The sequence below is a fragment of the Rhinolophus ferrumequinum genome, chromosome 3, assembly GCF_004115265.2.
Source record: "Rhinolophus ferrumequinum isolate MPI-CBG mRhiFer1 chromosome 3, mRhiFer1_v1.p, whole genome shotgun sequence".
NCBI lineage: Eukaryota > Metazoa > Chordata > Mammalia > Chiroptera > Rhinolophidae > Rhinolophus > Rhinolophus ferrumequinum.
In genome coordinates, this window is record NC_046286.1 from 52,093,283 (window position 1) to 52,111,669 (window position 18,387).

At 38.4% G+C, this 18,387-nt stretch overlaps 2 protein-coding genes across 5 annotated transcripts in view; one reads left to right on the plus strand and one right to left on the minus strand.

The window, feature by feature from the left end:
* The window catches only part of KLHL32 (kelch like family member 32), a 194,561-nt gene that overhangs the window by 49,659 nt on the left and 126,515 nt on the right, over positions 1 to 18,387 (plus strand). The window lies entirely within an intron of this gene.
* Positions 231 to 1,146, minus strand: LOC117020043 (60S ribosomal protein L5-like). The gene is given in 3 exon segments (XM_033102249.1): positions 231 to 416; positions 419 to 939; positions 942 to 1,146. Coding segments are annotated over 3 exon segments (897 nt in total). The 5' UTR covers positions 1,132 to 1,146.

The window sequence follows — 18,387 nt, forward strand, 5'->3', positions numbered from 1 at the left end:
TGTAAGGAAAGCTTTATTTTTCCCATTCTGCATATAAGGAAACTAGAATGCAATATGCTTAAATAACCTGCCCAAGGACTGCCAGATATTACGCAGAAGAGCTAATTGTCACACACTGGAGCATCTGTCTCCTTGAGTACCATGCTGGGCTTTTTCTTTTTTTTTTCAGTTGTTTAATAAGTTTATTATTGCCTATATGAAAAATCTTCATAGAAAACTTGTTTGGTTTATTAGCTCTCAGCAGCTCGTTCCTGAGCTCTGAGGAAGCTTGCCTTCTTCTGCGCTACCCGATCTTTCTTCTGGGCAAGTGACATTTTGGGACGGTTCCACCTCTTCTTTTTAACTTCTTTCTTAGGCTTCTTCTCATAAACTGGATTCTCCCATATAACACCATGAGCTTTCTTATACATCTCCTCATCTTGTTTGTCATGTCTGGAGGTACGTTGTTCTTTGTGTATTGAGAGAATTGTTTCTTGTAAGCATCTTCATCTTCTTCCGTTAGATAATGCATATAATCTGCAACGTTCCGGCCCATGATGTGTTTCTGATGTACTTCTGCGTTGAATTCCTTGCTTTCTGAATCATAACCAGGGAACCATTTGGTATTGTGAGGAATAGACAAGCCTCCGTCCACAGCTCCCTTCAGGGCCCTGAAAACTTTATTTCCAGTGGTAGTGCTGGCAAGCCCTGCATCCAAATAGCAGGTAAAGGCACCAGGTTGACCATCAATGCCTTCCACATTGTATTCATCTCCAGTCACCTCCACTTGACCTTCATAGATCTTGTCCATGCCAAACCTATTGAGAAGCCTGTGGGCCAGCAGCAGGCCAGTACAATATGCTGTAGCATAATTTCTCAGGCCAACCTTCAAGCCATCCTTTGGGAGTTCATGAGCATAAGCTGCACAAACTATCATATCTCCTTCTATATGGGCATAGCAATCTGACAAATGATGTCTTTGTTGGTTACCCGAACGATCATCCTATATTTGGGTGTGTTGTACTTATTTTTATCCTGGATTACCAAGCATCTCCGGACATAGTAATCAGTTTTACCTTCACGGCGTCTTCTAAATTTCACTTGGTATCTCTTGAAATAGGCTTTATTCTTGACAACTTTAACAAATCCCATCCTGGTGAAAAGAGCCCCGCGCCCGCGGCTCACCACGGACCTGCAGGCCGAGCTCAGCTCCAGGGGAGAAAAGGAAGCTGGGCTTTTTCCACTGAACCACATGTCCTGCTGGATTCGTACACAGCTCCTTCAATTTCATGAACTGTTTGTGAGATGCAAATTAGGTGACTTGTGTATTGATTGCTCAGATAGATAAACCAAAACAATGTTGGAACAGTTGGCACTTAACTCTTTGCTAGGCAGTGTGCTAAGTGCTGGAGTTACAATATTTAACCAGGCATAGACTGAACCCTAAGGATCTTGTAATATAGACATTATACTGGGTGTAGTTTTTTGCCTTCTACGATGCATCTTTTGTTGTTTTTGTTGCAGAACAAACCACCCAAAACTTAGAAGTGGGGTAGTGCCTCTGGTCTGCCAGTTCCGCTGATCTTTGCTGATTCATTCTCACATCAGCAGTTAATTGGAGAGTGGGCCGGAGGTCGGATGATCTAAGGCGGCCTTATTCACGTGTCTGGTGATTGGTAGGCTCTTGGCTGGGGGGTAGGGGACACTGGGCATGTATTTCTCATGAACAAGCAAGCTTGGGATTTTTCATAGGACAAGTAAATTCTAAACAAAGCAAGAGCAGGCCTCAGTGCACAGGTGTTCTTGAAGTTTCTGTTTGTTTAGTGTTCACGAATGTCCAATTGGTCAAACAAGTCACATAGCCAAGCCCAGAGTCAGTGTAAGAGGATGTACCAAAGGGTATGGGTACCAAGGGTATTACCAAAGGGTAAAGGGTATGGATGCAGGAGGGGGAAGAATTTGTGGCCATTTTTGTAACCTAGCACTGTCAAGAACTGTCAAGGATCTATAATTTATCCTAATTTATCCTATGTGCAAGTCAGAAAGTTCGTCTGTCACAGTTTCATAGATGCTGGTAGAAGACCTGTGACTCCTAAGGTGGACACAAATGACAGTTTATTACTCACTGTAGCAGCAGTATCTGAGTCTCAGCTTATCTGCACCTCTTCCCCGAGCCCCAGTTCCCACACGGTGACAGGAAGAGTAGATTGCGTTATGGGAAAGGCTCATTGAGCTTAGGGAACCCGAGTCTTTTATAATGGGTAGGAAACATGTCCGTCCTTTGCGCTGGAGACAGACATTAATGTATTGGACCAGCAAGCAATGCCTGCCCTTAACCTCTGCAAAGAGACACTGTATCGTTCAGGATTGTAAGCAAAACTGTCCTTTGCTCCAAAGGGAGATACCACTCTGTCATCCAAGGCTGTTTGCTATAGAAATATCCTTGAAAAGAGAGTTCAGAACAAAGGACAGTCAGTGCCTCATTCATAATACATGCAGAAATGTAAGAGACCCATGGAGAAGTACCTCCCAACAACCACCTGCCTTAACTAGAATTATGTTTGTCTTCCTGTGTCTTACGCTGTTCCACACTGAAACATCTGGAAACAGTACCTTGTTTTAGTAATTTGTATACGATCTCTCACAAGCCTTATAGTGTGGCCTCAGGTTTAGTACAATGCTCAATAAGTATTCGTCAGGTGAATGAAGAAATGTTTTCTAATGGTCGTAGAGTTGATGTATATTTTAATTCTTCCTATCCTGCCTATAAAAATAATGGATTTTTTTCTTTCTACTGTGACCTATTCAAATTAATTAAGTGCTTTAATGTACATAGATTTTTGTACTCTGTATTCTGCTCTCTGGCAGATTATTTTGAAGCTACAGTAATCGTTCTGATTCAGGAAAGGTGGGACTGCAAGAGTGAGGAGAAGGCCGAAGATTTTATGTAAACTGTTCCTTTACATCGAGAAAGGAACAGGGTTGGTATCAGCTTTTCTTGCTTAAAATATGAATAATGAGCAGTTGAGCACAAAGTACTGTGACCTCTGTGATCATCAGTATTTTAAAAGACGGTGAAAACATGTCCTTCAGCTAAGTAAGAAGGATTGTTAAATGACTTGAAATTAGGTTTAGTATCAGTGGTGTGGGCACCACATGGCATTGGTCAAAGGCTGTAACTGAGTCAGACCAGGGACTTCTTTTATAAGCATGTGAAACAGTGGTGGAAGGAAGAAAGGGAAAAGCTTAGGCTTCAGATCTGAGTTTGAAAACAGTGGCGAGACCTGTATCTCTTTGGTCACCATTGTTTGCCACAGTCCGTGTTGTTATAAGGAATATTTGTTGGGTTATTCACCCTCTTCACTATGTATTCTTTGAGCATAGACAGTTCATTTTACTTCTGTGAACCTGTGTTGTTTTCATTTGTGAATTGGTGATTATAAAGCAGCACCACTCTCATAAGGGCTTGATACAGAGATTTAAATGAGACGGTTATTTCAGGCACTAAGTGCTGTATCTGACACACAGGAGACCTTCAGTAACCCTTAGCTGTTTCACTTCTTGCGCAAACTTGCGATTGATTCCTGCTCACGCTCCACCTGGCTGTTTGTGAGAGGAGAGGAGAGTTCCTTCTCAGGCTCATCTGGTTGGAGACTCACTCACCTTTTGATGGCTCAGCACAACTTTTTGCTTCCATCCTTTCATTTTCTGAATCTGACATCTCCTTCTTGCTTAGAACTTTCTAGTAGCCATCTAACTTTTCTCCTCTTTTGGTTGTCCCTTTGCAAACCATTGTGCAGGTGAACATGTGATACTTTCACTCTCCTGCTCAGGTCTTCCAGCGCTCCTCACTGCCTGTCTGCCAGACTCCTGGAGGGTGCCTTCGTGCTGTATCTTTATCATTCATCCTCATTTTTGTTCTCTCATCAATTCATTTGATGTTGCAGCCATACTGTTCTTCATACACACTCCATTCCACCTGAGGGACTTTCCACTTCTCAGCCTTGCTGATGACAGTCCTTCCACCTGTAACTTCCTAATCTTTTCTTAGTCTACCCTGTGCATCTTCCAAGATGTATTATAACCAAAAGGTGTGAAGCCCTTCACAGAGGCTTCATCCCCTGCCATCTCCCTAAGTTTATATTCAAGGCCCCTCCTTTTCTGAAACCTTAAAACGGTAGCATGTCTCTCTCAAGGAATTAAAGATCAACAAAATAAAAATGCAGCCTATGGAATGAGAGAAGATATTTGCAAAACACATATTTGATAAAGGGTTAATATCCAAAATATATACAGCTCAACAGCAAACCCCCCCCAAATAATTCAATTAAAAAGTGGGCCGAGGAACTGAATACACATTTTTCCAAAGAAGACATACAGATGGCAAACAGGTACATGAAAAGGTCCTCAATGTCACTAATTATCAGGGAAATATAAATTAAAACCATAGTGAGATATCACCTCATACCTGTTAGAATAACTATTATCAAAAAGACAGGAGATAACAAGTATTGAATAGGATTCAGAGAAAAGGAAACCCTTCACACTGTTGGAATATAACTTGGTACAGTCACAATGGAGGTGAAATAGTATGGAGGCTCCTCAAAAAATGAAAAATATAACCACCATGTGATCCAGAATTTCCACTGCTGGTTATACATCCAAAGGAAATTAAATCAGGATTTCAAGGAGATATTTGTGCCCCCATTTTCATTTCAGCATTATTCATGATAGCCAAGATATGGAAACAATCCCAGTGTTCATCCATGGATAAATAGACAAAGAAGTTGTGTGTGTGTGTGTGTGTGTGTGTGTGTGTGTGTGTTTATATAATGGAATATTATTTACCCATGAGAAAGAAGGAAATAATGACATTTGCAGTTACATAGATGAACCACGAGAGCATTATGCTAATGAAATAAGTCAGAAAGACAAATTTGTATGATTTCACTTACAGAAACAGAATAGAATAATGATTGCCAGGGACTGGGGAGTGAGTGGGTGAAATGGAAAGATGTTGGCAAAGCGTACAATCTTCCAGTTTTAAAATGAATAAGTTATGGGGATCTAAGGTACAGCATGGTGACTGTAGTTAATGGTGCTATATTGTAGATTTGAAAATTGCTAGAAGAGTAGGTCTTAAAATTCTTACCACACATACAAGGCAAATGAAGTGATGGATGTGTTAACTAACCTTATTGTGGCAGTCATTTTATAATATATACATGTATCACGTCATCATGTTGTACACCTTAAACTTACACAATGTTACATGTCAATTATATCTCAGTAAAACTAGAAAAAAAATGGTAAAGGAATTAAAGATTACATATTATGTGTTACGACCCCTTTCCCCAGTAACTTCTCTGAGCAGGACTGACTAGCTGAGGACTAGTGAGGTTTATCAAAGTACTGTTGCACAAAATTGAATGAGGACATGTTGAACCAGAGGTAGCAGGAGAAATTAGGGGCCTTATATCGAGAGTGTGTGTGCGTCGGTGTGGGGACAAGCGTGCTTCATGTCCTCCTCTCTGTGGTAGTCCCTCTGACTGGGGGGGCACCAAAGTTGCCAGGCCCCAACGTAGGCAGTCCTGGGCTGTGGGCCAGTCTGTAGCTCTGGAAGCTGTTGTTTAACATTTGCTATCTCCATCTTAAATCTCCATGAACACCTACATTTCTGGCCAAGGAAGCAGATGTCTTCGCTGCCTAACATAGCTTCGCATATGTGATAGTAAAGTGATTCAAATATGACATTTTTGAAAGTTAAATATTTGAGCATCATTTTCCATTAGAGCCTGAGTGTGCTCTGCCTATGTAGTTTTTAGTTTTGAGAGAAGACGGATAAAGCCCATGATTTAAAAAAATAAATAAATCTGTGTTTCCTTATGTTTTTCTAATCATACTCTCCAGTCACTGTTTGACTAAAATTGCATAAAAGGCCATTACATGAGCATATAATATATAATAAGGAGTAATTTTTTTTTAATTCAATAAGCATTTGTCACATGCCTACTATTTTCTAGACACAGAGTGAATTTATAGTCTGGTAGGAGATAAACAAGTGAACATAACTACAGTATAGTGTAATTGGTATTAGGGGTTTGAGGTGGTGTTTTGGGGCTTGGACCTCGTTTTTATCCTCTTCCTCTCTCTGGCATTCTCAATTAACAATAACAAAATAATAATAACTACCACTAACGGAGTATTTATTGTGCTACAGGCACTTATCATTAGTGCTTTCTGTGTATCAACTCATTTTGTCCTCGAAAGAAACCTATACGGTAGATATCATCATCATCTTACGTATAAAGAAAAGGACGCCCAAATTTAAATAGTTCACACTAGGGGCATGAAGAGCTTTTACATAAGGGCCCATGAAGGCCTAATCTCAGCAAGGAGCAGATGGCCGGAGAGACGGGGACATGAGTGAGGCGTGGTTTGGAGGTGGTCGAGTGGTTGGGACATGGTAGGGAGAATCCACAGGATGTTGTGATGGATGGAGAGGGAGGGGAAAGATGTAAGGATGAATGAGGCTCCTGGCTTGAGGAGCAGGGGAAGTAGGAGCAGGGGGTGCTCACTCACCACAGTCCTGAGGTATGGACGGTGCTGGAAGAGCAGCCACAGGCGTTTTGAAGCAGCTGTGCCACTGAGGGAGCAAGTGAGGAAGGCTTACATAAGGACTTTCTTTAAGTCCCCCTGCAGGGGTGGAGCCAATGCCTTTTTCCTTCCCTGATCATTGCATCCCTAGCTCACTGCAGTGCCCAGCACCCCGCAGACCTTCCTTCTCCCCTGTTACAGTCTGATGGGAACGGTTTCGTGCCGTATCATTTGGATGGGGCCACACCAATCCCCTCCTCCAGAGTTTCCCCCTAGAAACATCTATGATATGTACAACGTGTTTCACACCTTAGTTTGTCTTATTTTCTAAGAAGGTTTCCTGGAAAGACTTGAGGATAACAGCACTGCTGACAGGAAAATGTAAATGTAAATGACAGCATTGTTGGGTTCCTGCTGTCTCCTGTTTGGTGGTTTTATAGACTCTTCATCAACATTTCTGAGTCTCCAAAATCACTTATGTATAAGACATATTGTGTTTATCACATTAGAGATAAACAACCACAGAACATTGACGGTTGTTTTCCTTCCAGCCGCCAAGCATGTAGCCTCCTGCCTTTATTCCTAGCCTGTTCTTCCGCCTCCATCCATTCTGGGAGCCCCCAATGCTTCCAGTAAAGCTGAAAAAATAAAATGAAGACTAAAAATGTACTTTGTAAACCATCAAGTGCTTTATGAATAGTAAGGGACATTTAGTAGTTTTTTTCTCTCCTTCAGACACCCCTGCACAGCTTTATTCTGGGCAAGTCCTGAGCAGTCCCTGGTTTCACTGCTGTAATTAAGATTCACTCATTTGATCTCCAGGAATGTTGTCACAATCTGATTATGCAGTCCTCAAAAAGAGAATTTGAGCTGGGAGTAACTTAACTAACCTTCTTTTCAGGAAAAAAAAATATATATATGAATACAATAATAGCAAAATACCCCCCAAATCCTCCATACACAGGGTAATTATTTAGTTTATCTTTTTGATGTCACTGTGAGCATATAAATATATACTACTGCCCTACATAGCACAGCATCACTCTGCAGTTATTGGTGCGTGAGCATCACTAAAATTAAATTCCATTGTGTTCGATAATTTCCATAGTTTATCTTCCTGTTCTGTGATTAATTGCTTTGCTTGAGGCCAAACAAGCCCTGCTGAGTTCTGTGGCTATTGGGTGTTTATGTGGCAAGGGCAGCATTGCTAATGCTTGCATATTTGCACTCTGCTGTGTTCTTTCCCTTCCCAAACAGCTGCATTTCATGTGTCAATCACACAGGCATTCTTAAAGTACATTTGAGTTATGCATGACATGGTAAACTGATTCATTGTTCTCCATCAAAGGAATGCTTGTTTTAACATTCGATTTCATAAAATCTGTTCACAGAAATAATTAAAAAGTAGAGCAATGTCTGTTAGGAATTAAAGAGTACATAATAGCTAGAGAATGAGATTTTTATTGGCTTTGCAGATACTTTGAAGGACCCCACAAGGGGTCTTGAAATGTATATTTCCTTTTTTGTTTGAATTTCGATGGCAAAACCATCAAGAAAATAATTTATTTGTTGGTTGTAGTTATCTGTTTTCACTGTATTTGATTAAATTTTGAATCAAAGAAATTGTGACAATAGGAAAAGTTAAAAATCCAGTATTAAGACTATTTTATCCCTGCTATAATCTTTTTCCTGATGATAAATTTATTTTTCTTTGTACAACTGTAAAATAATTTACCTCTAATATTTTTATTTAAAAAATTTTAAAACATTTCCATTTTAATTTTCCTAGATTTTGCTTAATATGTAATATTTAATGTTATTTAATATTTTCAATACAGTAGCTATTGCTACTTCACAAATCAAGGTGCTTCTTTATTAGTACTTCTTAATGTGGTAAGAACAGATTAACTCCGTGGCTGATAACGGTGCCAAATGGCACACATAGTTCACTACTTTCTCAATTCGATAGACATTTACTGATGATCCAATATATGCAGAAAAGTTTGTGCTGGATGTTGCAAATGGTATAAAAATCATCACTGCAGTTTCTGCACAGGAGGTGAAGGTTGAGACCTCAGAAGTATGTGAAATTGCACATCAGGAGGGAAAAGGAAGAACAGGAAAAAAAAAAGTCTGTGGTTAGAGCCTAAAGGATTCCTTTCCTCAGGTGGCAGAAAGAGAATAAGAAGCTGGCTGAGGCAACAAAAAAAGGTAGCATCCAAGACATACAAAGATAACCAGCATGTACATTCTAGTAAAAGCCAGCAAAGAGTTTTAAGAGATTGACATAGTCTGTAGAAGATTGAGGAAGAGGCAGAAAAATTCAGTGTTCTTTAAGAATTTGGTTTCAGTAGAGTTTGGGAAAGGAAGCCCAGTTCTAAGGGATGATGTACGAAAATGATGATCAATGCCACGCGTGTCCTGTGGACCGGGCCAATCTGTGAAATGCTTGTTAACTGTCCACACAGATGAGCTATTGAATGTAAATCAGCCACGTCAGGAAACACGGTTAGTTCAACTGGCATTTTTTCACAGAAAGGCTTTCTCAAGGAAGCAGCTAGTGAGTTCATTTGTGTCCTGACAGGGATTTCTTCTCTTGTCTTGATGAGTGAGAGGCAGCTTGCAAATGGCCTACTTGAGGAGCGCTGATACACTGATAATGTTGATACATACCCCATTCCATTTTTGTTTTTAATTGTTTATCCAGCTTTATTGAAATACAATTTTCATATAACACTGTGGAAGTTTGAGGTGTACAGTTTGATGATTTGATACATGTTTGTATAGTAATAAGAATGACATCTACCAAAAAATAGTCTCATTTGATTTTTAAAATAGCCCTTTATCTAGATGTTTTTATCCCAGGTTAAAAAACCAGGCACATGATAGTAATTGACTTTCATAGCTTTAAATATTTGGGTGTCAACTCCCTAGGGGAAGAGATTGGATTTTTTTTTTTTTGTCCCCTATAGGATCTAGCAAAGTGCCTGGAGCATAATAACACAATTAATGTTTTTGCAGAATGAATTAGTGAATAAATAAATGGTTTTAAAGGATGGAGAGAACATTGGCATGGAGTTATCTGGGGGGCTTCTTGGAAGAGGAGGACCTTAGCCACACACTATAATATCCAGGAGGGCTTTCCAGGCTGAGGAAGCATAAAGGTAGCCCTGGAGGTGGAGAGCAAGCAGGCAGAAGAGATCACGATAGTTCATCCTGTTTTGTGGCAACTGTTGTGCCAGCCAGTCAGTTGCTTATTCAGCTGCATTTGACTGACATGAACCAGATGTGATAGTTATTCCCACTTAGCTGTAAGAAAGTGAACGCTGAAAGAGGTTGGGGAAGTGTCCTATCGTCCCATAGTTATCAAGTTGTGGAGCAGCCATGCACAGCCGTGGCTGGGACATCTGAAGCCCAGGTGTTATCACGTTGTTTTCCCCCAGGGCACACGGGGCCCTGTCCCCTTCACTCCACTGGCACATGGAGATGTGTCCTGCCGTGAGCTCTGTCTTGTCAGTTCCCTTGAAAGCACGCCGGGGCTGAAGGAACTGCCCGGACTCCTTGAGGCTGTTGTGTTCTTGATTCCTTGACATGCTTCTGTGGCATCCCCAGTTGCCTCTAATAATTTCACTTTTAAAAGTCTCACATAAAAAAAACTTAATGAAAAAAAATAAGTTATACAGCTTCAGAACAAGAAAGAGAATATATCTTGCACTCTAATAAAGCACCCACATTTTTGTAAGAGAATTAATTGTAGAGGCAGTACGCTTTTAGACTGAGACCAATCTGGTTTATAACAGCTTCGTTCATATATTTTCTGACTGTGTATGTCCTTGTGCTAAGTTTCATTTTCTCCTTCAACTACTATATAGGTAGGTGAATCTGCAATTACTTCATAGGGCGGATGTGGGAATTAAATGAGATAATAAATGTCAGGTGCAAACCACGATTCTGAAACATACTAGATGCTAAATTGATGGTTCACTAGTATTGGTGGTGGTTTTTATTTTCCAAACAGAAGGTAGAGTTTTGGTTTTTAAACCAAAATTCTGCTAGGAAGCAACATTGTCGAAGGCTATTCAGCAAAGACAATTTTTGCCAATTTTGTCTGTACTTTAGATTTCAATGATTCTTTCATTTTGAAATTATTTTTTCCCAAGGCCATAGGTTTGAGATGTGAATCTTTAACTTTTTGAACATGCTCCGAGCGTTCCAGGCACCCAAAATTCCCTTCACTGTTACTTTTTAGGATTAACTGGCCATGCCATTTCCTCCACCTTAATTTATAATCCAGGGTTATCGTAAACATAACTTAAAAGATTTGGAAAGTTGTTTATGGAATTAAAAAGAATGTGAGATGTTCCTTGGCTTTATACATTACGAAAGGGGAATTTGTGAGTTTTGTTGTTGTTGTTGTAGGTGCTAGCTTACTGTTTGAATAGATTTTTGTATCCCACTTAAATTTCCTATTTGAGGGAAGTAGAATGAGATCTTGATGGACAGTAGAAAGGAAGGCTGCCTGTATTTCATGCTTATACCTCCCCAGAGCTTCATACCATCATACGATTTCATATTCAAGAGTGGTTTTAAAAGTGTGTAAGGGTTTCCTTGACCTTAGTCCTAGCATCTTAAAAATGTATAAAGAGGTTAGTGCCTTGCAGTAAATTTTATTCCTCATGAAAAAGTTTTGATACCACTCTGGGAGGCTGCTGTGTTTTCAGTCCGCAGCGAGTGAGGACTTCTGTTCAGCCTCATCCAGAGGAAGGCGAAATAAACAAACTGAGATGGCCCAAACAAGTTACTGTTTTTTTCCCCTAGACTTTGGGGGAGAGAAAAGGATTGGGCACTGGTTTAAAAACAGAAAAGTGAGCGTATACGAAAATATTTATGGAACCCTATGTTATGCCCCTGGCCTATGGAAGATTATCAGTAAATGAAAGGCAGTGGAAGCAATGATAGCAGCAGCAGAACGGGTAGAGAGGTAAGGGCAGTGATTACGGAAGCAATGGTGGTGGGTTCCGGTAGGGCTGGTGAACAGGGCTGACAGTATTAGAAGAGGCAGGACTTGTATGTATGTCCATCCCTCCCTCATCCCTCTGACCCTCGCTGAATACTCAGCCCTGGGCTTTGCACATAATTGGTGCATGAAATATTTTGTGAAACATTTATGAACATCATTCAAATCATCAGAAATAGTTTATAAATAGTCTGTAAGGTGCTTTATTCCCCTGAATTATTTCTGATGATATATCATCACATTATCTTAGACACAGAATAATTTATTCCTCATCTTCCCTCAATTTTGTGTATGCATGAGTGAAGAAAAGTACTGGAGAAGTGTTTTCCTAAAGGAAAAAAATATCTGTTAATATCCTGTTGTATATTACATTTTGGTTCTAATGTTGAAAAAAAAAAAAATCCAGATGGCCTCAAACCTTGCCACTAAGGGAAGGAATAACAATTTTTTTTAGGTCTAAAAAAAGTAACCTAGAAGAATAAAAGGTACATTCCTTTAATCTCTTATGAGACATTGTTTTCTTTCTTTTTCTTCTTCTAAGCAGGAAAACAGTCACTAGTTTCACTGAGTCTTTTGGACAGCAAGTTAGAAGTTTGGAGTAGCAATGTTACTGTTCTTCACGGGAGATTTTCCAGCAAGGCAAAGCAAATATTTATGAATGTGTGGGAATATTTATGAATGTGTGGGAGTATTTTCTGTACCGTAACTCCCATACCTGTATATTCTGCAGTCTGCTTATAACAAGATTCCACTTCTATCTGGTAACCGAGAAATTCCCAGTGGAGCTTTACTGTGTCTTGTGTCGAGGTGGGGATAGGAGGAGGGACACGCTGGGAAACTGCGTTTATCCTATGCGCTGTGATTTCATTGCTAGCTTATTCATCTCTTGTCTCGCCAAGTCCACATTAAATATCATTAGGCCAGAATTTGAGGTCTTGTAATACAATTTGTGTTTTTCAGAATGTTAGACATGTTGTTTTTGAATGCTGCAAGATGTTGAAAATAATATGAGCCATATCTTCATGTTGTAGGCAAAAGTCAGCTTTAAGAAGCTTTGTGATAAATCATCTAGCAAAAAGAAAACAGTGAATTATGTCCTAATAGTTGGAATGAGAGAAGCTTTCTGATAGTGATGACAATTATGAATTACTCATCACAAAGTATATGTGTGGTGGGAACAAATCTCAAAGCTATAATAATAATTAAAAAAAATCTGTGCTTTTTTACATAGTGAATTTTTTTAAAAAATCACTTTAAAAGGGCGAAGAAACCTCTCCAGTTATAAAAATGTTGAATTCCTTTCCCATAAACTTTAAAAACCATAAACTCTTCTAAAACCCCAACCCACTGAAGTATGCCATATATATATATATATATATATATATATATATATATATATATTTCATATATATATATATCAACTCAGGGATATATATATATATATATATACACACACACACATAAAACCTTGAGTTGAAATCAAGCATCAGGAACATTGCAAACCAATATCCCAGTTACATAAATGTTAAAATAAAACTATTTGAAACTTCTTAGTATAAAAGAATATTAATAGTACAAGGATTGGCCAGAAAATTAATATATCCCTTACTAAGGAAATAATGATTGTTATGTGAAGTCCGAACCTGGAAGGTGAGATAAACTACCATTCATTTAACATCTTGTATATTTGTTTACTAACCTCAGGACTCTGTGTATTCACATCCCTTATCTTCATTTAATCCTCCAATAACTTCAGATGTATGTGTTACAACCACTTTACAGACGAGGAAATTGAGCTTGCTCAACGTGGAATGATTTAAGATCACACAACTGCTGCTGTCAGAGTCCAAATCTCAGCTTAGGTCTGCATTCCTCCGGACCCCCTAAATTTTCCATGCCACTAAGCTGTGTGGACCTCGGAGAATGTTCTATTTAAGGGTGCCATTAGCTACGAGAATTGTGGTCGGCAGAGTAATGGCCCCGAAGATGTCCTCATCCTGATTCCCTGGAGTCTGTGAATGTTCCCTTACATGGCAAAGCGACTCTGCAGATGTGACAAAGTTAAGGACCTTGGGGTGAGCGATCATCCTAGATTATGCAGCTGAATCCAGTGTAATCACGAGGTTCCTAAAAGATGGAAAAGGGAGCCCGAAGAGTCAGAGAAGATATGCCATGGAGGCAGAGGTCAGGGTGATTGGCTTGCTAGCTTGGAAGGAAGGGGCCGTGAGCCAAGGGATGCTGCAGCCCCTAGAAGCTGGAAAAGTCAAGGCAACAGTCTTCCTAGAGCTGCCAGAAGGACCATGGCTGTGCTGACACTTTGCTTTTAGCCCAGTGAAACCCATTTCAAACTTCTGACCTCTAGAACTGTAAGATAGCTGCGGTGAACTTTTCCTTGATTTTGCGTGTGTGTGTGTGAATTTTCAGATGTGGTTTTACTTACCATTCTGTAGCCCTGACCTCATAGGTGCCACCTGATCATTTTGGGAAATGACACCCGATCATAGGTCTCAGATTTGAAGAGCAATTAAACTACATATAGAGACCATTGTACAAGAAGTAACTGGGTTCCTTTATCTCAAAGCAAAATATTGATATAGAAAACTTAATTATGGTTATTATTTTTCACTGTGCCTTCCTCAGCACCATAATTCAAAAGGACCCTCCTTTTTAATGTTTTAGCGTCGCCTTGTCAATAACAAAAGATCATGTGCCCTCAAATGGTGTGTGACCAGTTTTGTAACCTTAACCTGCAGCAATCCCATGACGTTTAATTTTGTGGGAAAAGGATACGTATCTCCCTATTCTTTAAATACTTGAAATGCAGTAAGTGCTCTTAAAATAAACTTGACATTTTCTTGTGGGGAATAACAATCCTGGTACTTTATGAGAAAAAGATTTGTGAAGTTGCGTGTTATAGTAGAAGATGCCGATTTCAATAGTCAGTGTATTGCAGCAGTTTGGTATCAAAAAAACATCCTGAGTTAGTGTTAGGTGATGTTTTTGCTAGAATCTTCTCTTTATATTTTTAACTTGCCACATTATCTTAGGAAAATTACTTTAGTTTTTGTGCCTTGATTTCTTTGTTTGTAAAATGGGAATAATAGTACTTGCTCTGTTATCTCATTTAAAAAATGTACTGACATAGTGTAAATGGCAGTGATTAGAAGAGAATGAAAATATCTGCACCAATGCCACACTTAGTATTTTTGTTATTAATAAGGTTCCCAGCACACACGTGCAAACATGCACATGTACACACATCAGGTCCAAAAATGAAAGACCTATTAAGGCCTTTGATTCTGTGGAAGGATAAAGTAACATTTAGTAAACAGTATGTTTATTAAGAAGCCATTCAATCTTTGATATAAGTTCCACAAACACCTTCAATCAGAATTTATATTAATTAAGAAAACAGCAAACTGGGAATCAAGCCAACTTTGCAACCTTCTGTGACTCATTGAATTAGATTATTTCTCCTTTTGTCACAGATAGTATTTGTCAGAATGGATAAAGAGCTATTTTATACATTTGTTGCCATAAAGTTTAAAAGTGTGAAAAATTACCTAAGTGCCGTGGTCTTTTCCATGGGTGTTTGTGTACCCTTGAGAGTACAGATGAGCTCTGGGAATGTGGGAGAAATTTTACTATCTGTAAATATCCATTTCAGTTTTATTTCTGCTTTGGGGTTTCTTTTATGATATATATAACAGATTGATACGATATATATACTCGTATACACATATATATTGATGTGTGTGTGTTTGTGTGTGTATGTGTGTGTGTGTGTGTATAATTTATAAATATATAAATATTAGGGCTACTGCTCCAAATGTGTAAATGATGTTTGTACGATCAAAAAAGTTTTGAGGACTTTTCACAGTAATGAAACAGAGCACAGAATGTGACATTGAACATTCTAGCTTTTTTCTGTACTAATTAGGATTGTAGTGAGAAATGTGTTTTGGGGTCACAGCTTTTCAAACATTGCCAGAAACCAAAACCAAAGTTAAAGGAAATGATTGACCACGGCAACTAAATTGAAAAGTTACTCCATAGTAGAGAAAAGAAGCCTCCATTCTGTAGATAACTCAGTTCCACATATAAGCATCATCAGTGCAGAGATCTTTGTCTTTGTAGCCACTATAAAATCTGCACTACGTCTAACAGAGCGGAGCATATAGCAGGCACTCAACTAGTAGTTATTGAGTGACCATATGAATTTGCGGGCAGTAAAGTACCAAGAAGCAACATGCCGTTTTGCTTATAGTTGTAGAATAGCCGTAGAAGCGTATCCTCAAGGTAGAGTTATTTTTACATGAAAGTTTTGTTCATTTTTCTCTGCTTGAATAACTATAAGTGGTGAGTGCATCTCTCATGGTGCTTTCTTTGAATTTCTGCATGGCTTTTTTTTTTTTTTGCTGTCTGGTTATTCCAGGATCTCTTTGTGTATGTTTATCTGTTTTATTCTGTGTCATTATTCTTTCTTTTTTTAAATTATTCTTTTCTCTTTTTTAACTGTTCTTCCTCTTAAAAGTCTCTCCATAGGTATATGTAATACACATATATACATTGGCTTTATATTCAGTAGAATTAGAAGAACATGTTGGTATTTTATAATGTGGACAAATGGAACATATTTTTATTTTTCTCTGCCAAAACCCCATAATATTTAATTAACTTTAATAATGTGGGCTTTTGGATATTATTTTCGGGTAAGAAAAATGTCTTTTTACCTTTGTCAACTATCTTAATGTAGATGAAACAGTCTTCATACCTAATTCTTATAAAAATACTTAGATTCATTTATTTATCTTGGTACTTTTAATATTTAAATATTACAACTAATTTAAATTACAGCTAATATAAATATTACAGCTCTTCATGGTGGCTGGGGAATAGTTAGTTAAAATTTTAGTTAAGAAAAATGTATCCTTTAAAGATTATTATGCTAAGTTATTGTGTACGTATAATACAATAAGTGTAAAACTAGCCTATAATAAAGCTTGAATTATTGATACAGTAAAGCATAGACATATTATTCATCATGTATAATGCTAACACTATTCTGATGAGATGTAATCTTTTTTGAGATTTAAGTGGTTATGAATAGATGTGCCTGCTCCACTGTCTCTTTCCCCGTCTCTAAGCCAAGTGGAAAGGATCCAGAGGAAGCAGAGCTCCAAGATAAAAGAAGTGTAGGCCCTGAATGACATGCGGATGGTGGTTCAGTTAGGAATGCATACACTGAGCTGTGTCAGGAGTGAGTGAAACCATGGGAATCTGGGTATTATCTGTTATACAACCACCTAAGATTATAATGTCACGTTACCTTAATTAATGCAGAATCATCAACAGACTCAACAACTGGATGAAACTATGATAATGTGGAAAACGGTTATTGATGCAATCAGTATAATTAATACTGAAGGAAAAAAGCTTTTTTCACTGAGGTATACCCAAGGGGAAAAAAAGATACAAATAAAAGCCATGAAAAATAATAGCAATATAAAACAGCAGGTATCAGAACAAGTATTTTAGTAATCACAATATACGTGAACTGTTCAAAGTCATCCATTGAAGGCACAGACTCAGAGTGATTAAAAATATAAACCTAAGTGTATTTTGTTTATAAGGAACATACCGCAGAAAAATGTATTCGTCAGACACTCAGATACTAACAAAGTATGTGTAATGATGTCACAAACCAGAATTCAGGATGCACAGAATTAGAAGGGACAAAAACTTATATTCGGTGCTGACCATAGTAACAATCTCTCAAGAAGATAATAGTTATGAACCAATATCCATTTATAATAATAAGTCTTCAAAATATTTTAGGAAAATAATAGGATCATAGGGAGAAATCAACAAATCCTCATGGTGGGAGATTTTTTTTAACAGTTTTCTCTCTGAAACTGGCAGATCATGCTTGTACAGATTAAAAAATAATAATGTAGAGAATCTGGATAGCACACATTCTCAACACACATGAAGTAGTTGTAAAAACTGTTGTTGAGCAAGTCAATTCTGACCACATAGTAAGTAGACCACAAGGAGCTCATTAGAACCAAAAATCAATGACAAAGTTATTAATCTTACCTCCTATACACTTACAATTTTTTAAAAAGCCCTCAATAATTCATGAGGTAAAGGAAAAGTCAATGTCAAAATTAAAAAAATATATCTTTAAAACTATATACTAATTAAAGTGTTGTTCTTAAGATGGACGATTATAGCCTGGGTTCCCTGGGAAGAACGCTGTGTGACAGAGTTGAGTGCAAAGAGCCCTTGGAGTCAACACCTACAGAGGGAGGTGAAGAACTCAGAATTTAAGTTGATCTTTGATGCAAGCCCAACAACAGTTTCAGCTGACTCCACAGTTGAATGCCCTTCCGTGTTCTGCCGATGTGGCCAGGACATTATATTCTTGCACGGATTGGTCATTGGGGCACCCTGGAAGGAGTGTGATCTTGGATGAGGTACTCTCAGCAACTCAGGCAATCCCTGAAGAGGCTGGCTGCTGAAGTCTGCCTGCCCACCACAGTTCTCCCAGCATCTGGGACTGCAAAAATTCTTCATTAAAGATGGATCTGGATAACCCATTGTAATGTCCTCTCCAAGTCTTGGCACATTTGTTTAAAAATAGGAAAGATTTAGAATAATGAAGTATGCTTTCAACTCCAAAAGTTGGAATTATAAAATAAACCCAAATAAAATAGCTGGAAGGAAATAAGGATAAAAGCATGTATTTGTCAAGTAGCAAGGAAAGTTTTCTTAATGTTGTCAAATATTTT